General features: G+C 42.2%; 1 protein-coding gene across 1 annotated transcript; it reads left to right on the forward strand.

Moving 5' to 3' along the window:
- Positions 1-1,473: 1,473 nt before the first annotated feature.
- Positions 1,474-3,049, forward strand: foxe3 (forkhead box E3). The gene has a single exon (XM_029708412.1). It carries the CDS (start codon positions 1,474-1,476, stop codon positions 2,722-2,724), a length of 1,251 nt encoding a protein of 416 aa, XP_029564272.1. The 3' UTR covers positions 2,725-3,049.
- Positions 3,050-4,160: the final 1,111 nt, after the last annotated feature.

Raw genomic sequence — 4,160 nt, forward strand, 5'->3', positions numbered from 1 at the left:
TGAGAGATCCACATGAATGAGCCTTGTTGGTGTTACCTTAAACACAATGTCTCGCTGCCCCGCCGTCACACACGCTCTAACTGTACCCCTCTCCTTTTGGCTCTCTCTATCATACACGCATGCACACATACCCGCACTCACACTCCGTCACACTCTGATAAACAAATCTTCTGAATAGTTTTCTATGTATGACCTCCATCTGAAAAGATAAAATGCATTTTCATAATTTTGTCATAAAGCCATTGAAGAAAATTAAGATGAATTGTATGTTGAAAATGAATATGAAAAGAATTGTCTTGGAACATTGTCTTCTGTGTCTTTGATTGGGTTGTTAATGTAACACCCCCAATTTGACCTAATCCATTAGGAGTGAAATCATGTGATATCCTAGCTTGTCTATATGGTGACTTTGTGCAGTATGCTGTTGTTACTACAAAGTCCCGAATCATAACACCTCCCTCTCTGCCCTGAGGTCTGTTTCATTATCAATCTCAAAAATTCCTAATGAAATGGAGGGATATTTACTTTTTCCCCCCAAAAGCTTTCACAGCTCAATTGTTAGTATTTAATGGGTTGTTATTATTTTTCAATTGGTGGATTGAGCGTTGGGTTTTGAATCCCATAGAGTAGCTCTGTCCGTGTTTTTCTGGCCTAGATATACACCGCAGTCCAGAGCAAACCCACAGAGCCTCAGACACATGGAGAGGACAGAGAGGGAGGGAGAGCTCCCTGCTCCTTCACTCACATACTAACTTGTGATTGGAGCACTTACACTGACTGTGTGTGCTTGTGCCAACAATTTAACAACATTTTGACTTTTTACATTCATACTGTATTGAAACAGTTTAGTAGTATCTAACATGTAAGTATAGGCTGCTTGATCTGAATATCTGAATGTGACTGAGCCTATGCATTCCAACTTCACATTATGCATTATGTCAAACAAATGTGTTTTAGCTGTTTTAATATAACTGACATAGGTCACAATCATTTTAAAATGAGGATGTGGTCCTTTCTATAAAAGAGGCAAACTTCATCCTACCCTGGAAATAAAATGGTCTAGTATCATTAAGTTATTACTCCTAGAGTTACAGTGCGACTTCTTTCCTTACCGCTTATCATTTTGAAGTGTAGATAGGCCTACTGGAAATCATGATCTGTCAGGGGCCTGTAGCCCCCCCCCCCCCCCCCCTACACACACACACACTGTCATAGGTTAGCCAGTGTTGTCACTCGAACCCTGTTTATAAAACTGTCCACGCCACTCACCTGGCAAGAGAGAAAGCTCATTGACGGTGAGGGCGACAGGGACTCAAATCCAGGCTCTCAAGTTAACATAGGGAGGGACCCAAAAGGCACACACTGTCTCTGAGCAAAACAATAGATCCCTTTTAACTTTATGGTGCCTGCATTTTTTCAGCTGCTATTTGGAAAAGCTATTTCATTTCAAGCATACATAAAACATATGTTTTTATGAATCTTGAAAATTTCTCTTACTTTTCGGGCATGTGTAACATGACGGCTGAGTCACAGGACTCACCAGCCGAGCTGGCCAGCCCGCTGGTCATGTCGCCTAACGTGAGTCTGGACTCCCCTTTACCGCCATCGCCTCTGATGCTGCAGGCCCGGATCAAAGATGGGGTTCTGATCAAGTCTGAGCCACGGGCAACAAGTCCGAACGCGGATCGAGAGGAGGGAGCTACTCTGGGCCAAACCGAGGAGCACCTGCCCACTGGGAGTAGACGTAGGAAGAGGCCCGTTCAGAGAGGGAAACCACCCTACAGTTACATCGCTCTCATAGCCATGGCCATCGCCAACTCCCCCGAGAGAAAACTCACACTTGGTGGTATTTATAAATTCATCATGGAACGTTTTCCCTTTTATCGAGAGAACTCCAAGAAGTGGCAAAACTCCATCCGCCACAACCTCACCCTCAACGACTGCTTTGTCAAGATTCCCCGGGAACCTGGAAGGCCTGGTAAGGGCAACTATTGGACTTTGGACCCCGCTGCTGAAGACATGTTCGACAACGGGAGTTTTCTGCGGAGGAGGAAAAGATTCAAGCGCACTGACGTAAGAACCTATCCTGGGTACATGCAGAGCTCTAGTGCGTTCACTCCGACCCCCATGGGCAGACCGGCATACCCCAACACCATGTACCCAGGAATAGGATCGGGTTACGGCTCGCAGCTGGCAGGGACCCCCCTCCCGGCGATGCTGCATCATTATCAAACCCCTGCCGGAGTCAGTCAAGGACAGCCAAGGATGTTCAGCATCGACAACATCATCAGCCAGCAGTCAGTGATGCAGGGAGGAGAGCTCAACCCGCTGGGGTTAGGCGGTGGAGACCTGGACACCATGTCAGCTAGCTGCTCCCTCACTGCCACTGACCCCTCCAACTGCTTCCAGATGCAGACTGTCAATCCCTCAGGGAATTCACTGGGCAGAGGCGGTGGGGGACTGTCATCAAACCTGGCACCCGGGTATCCTTACTCTTCCTCGGCATCCCCCCCCCACCTACCTTCCATGATGCAGTCCAGTTTCTCTCCAGGTAGCTCTCAGGTGTACTGCACGGGGAACCGTCTGTCTCTACCCGCCGTGCGCTCCGGGTCTTGCGCGGAACACACTGAGCAATTACTGGGTCTCTCCAGCACAATGAACTCTTACAACAACTCTTACATGAGACAAGCCAACTTTGCATCAGGATTAGATCGGTATATGTGAAAAACTGTTTTTTTTTATAGAGACAAACAACGATAGAGCCTCAATACATTCCATTTGAAATAGGTGTGAAACCTCTTGTTTGTTTTAAATGCAAATCGACATTCCATTATAGTTTTGTTCATATCTCAGTGCTTTTGGTTCGTTTATCTTATGTGTTTTATAACATTAATATTGATGTGTTTTTACATGTTCTGTAGCCTATCTACTTGTACTTCTTTGTCCGAGAACAATTCCAATTACTGAACCTTACATTTTTGTCATTGTCACCTGTAAAAAATAAGAGTTCTCAAACAATATTATTAGCCATATACCTGTATACTGTTCTATTTTGTGAAATGTAAATAGTTTATTTCTTTGTGAATTATATTGAAAAGGCCTACATTGTTATTTACCGTGTTTGGTTGGTGTAATAAATACATTTTTTGATAAGCATGGTCTTGTTGCTTGCATTTGTTGAACTGAATAGGTCTACATGTCTCTGATATGAATTATGCCTACTTTAAATTAATAGTTGATAGATCATTAGACTTTAAATCCAATTCCCATAAGCCGTATACTCATGAATGACTTTTTTTTATTGCATACCTAATAGCCTATACATTTATATTAAGCGAACCAAATCTTTACTGATTTATTCACGATTGGCCTGCTTGGGGATTTTCGCAGACTCTCTCTAAGCGATATACTTCCTTTATAAAGTCGCTAATTATGTTGATATGATTCGTTTCCTACCTGCTAATAAAAATGACCAAATCAGAAATAGTTTGTCAAATGTATAGGGTTGAATTAGGCCTAAACAAATGTCTCCTAATTTAACCTTTTGTTCTATTACAAACTTCTAGGGAATATATGCAGTATTTTATTTGCCTGATTTGTAACATCATTTATATGCATTGTTGGTAGTAGCACAGAAACGACATGCTTTACAGTTATTATAAGTAATGTCACAGTATACATATTTGTGGTTGTATCGTTATGAATCCATGTACACACGTGGATATCCATATATGCACAGGTTTTAGTCTTGACCTAGTTGATAAAGAAGATTGGAGGCCAAACGGACTTCTTAGTCTAGCCTTATTAAGGCCTAAAACATATTTACAACACATGTGTGTTGCTGTTATCTGCTTTTATAGATTTTTTTAAACATATACATTTGGAACATTGGATTGGGCCAGCACTGTTTACTATCGCCTCGAGTCTGCATGCATGCGTAAAGTAGCGAAGTCTATTGACTACATATACAGTGCATTCGGAATTTAGAGTTATTTGGTAACTTTAGCTGTGAATGATGCAAACCTTAGAATGTCTTAGAAATATACACACAGTGTCTTAGGAAAGTATTCAGACCCATTGACTGTGTCCACATTTTGTTACGTTACTACGTTTACGACTTATTCTAAAATAGATTAAATGTGTTTTTCCCCTCATCAATC

Source organism: Salmo trutta, chromosome 22 (genome assembly GCF_901001165.1).
Source record: "Salmo trutta chromosome 22, fSalTru1.1, whole genome shotgun sequence".
Taxonomy (NCBI): Eukaryota; Metazoa; Chordata; class Actinopteri; order Salmoniformes; family Salmonidae; genus Salmo; species Salmo trutta.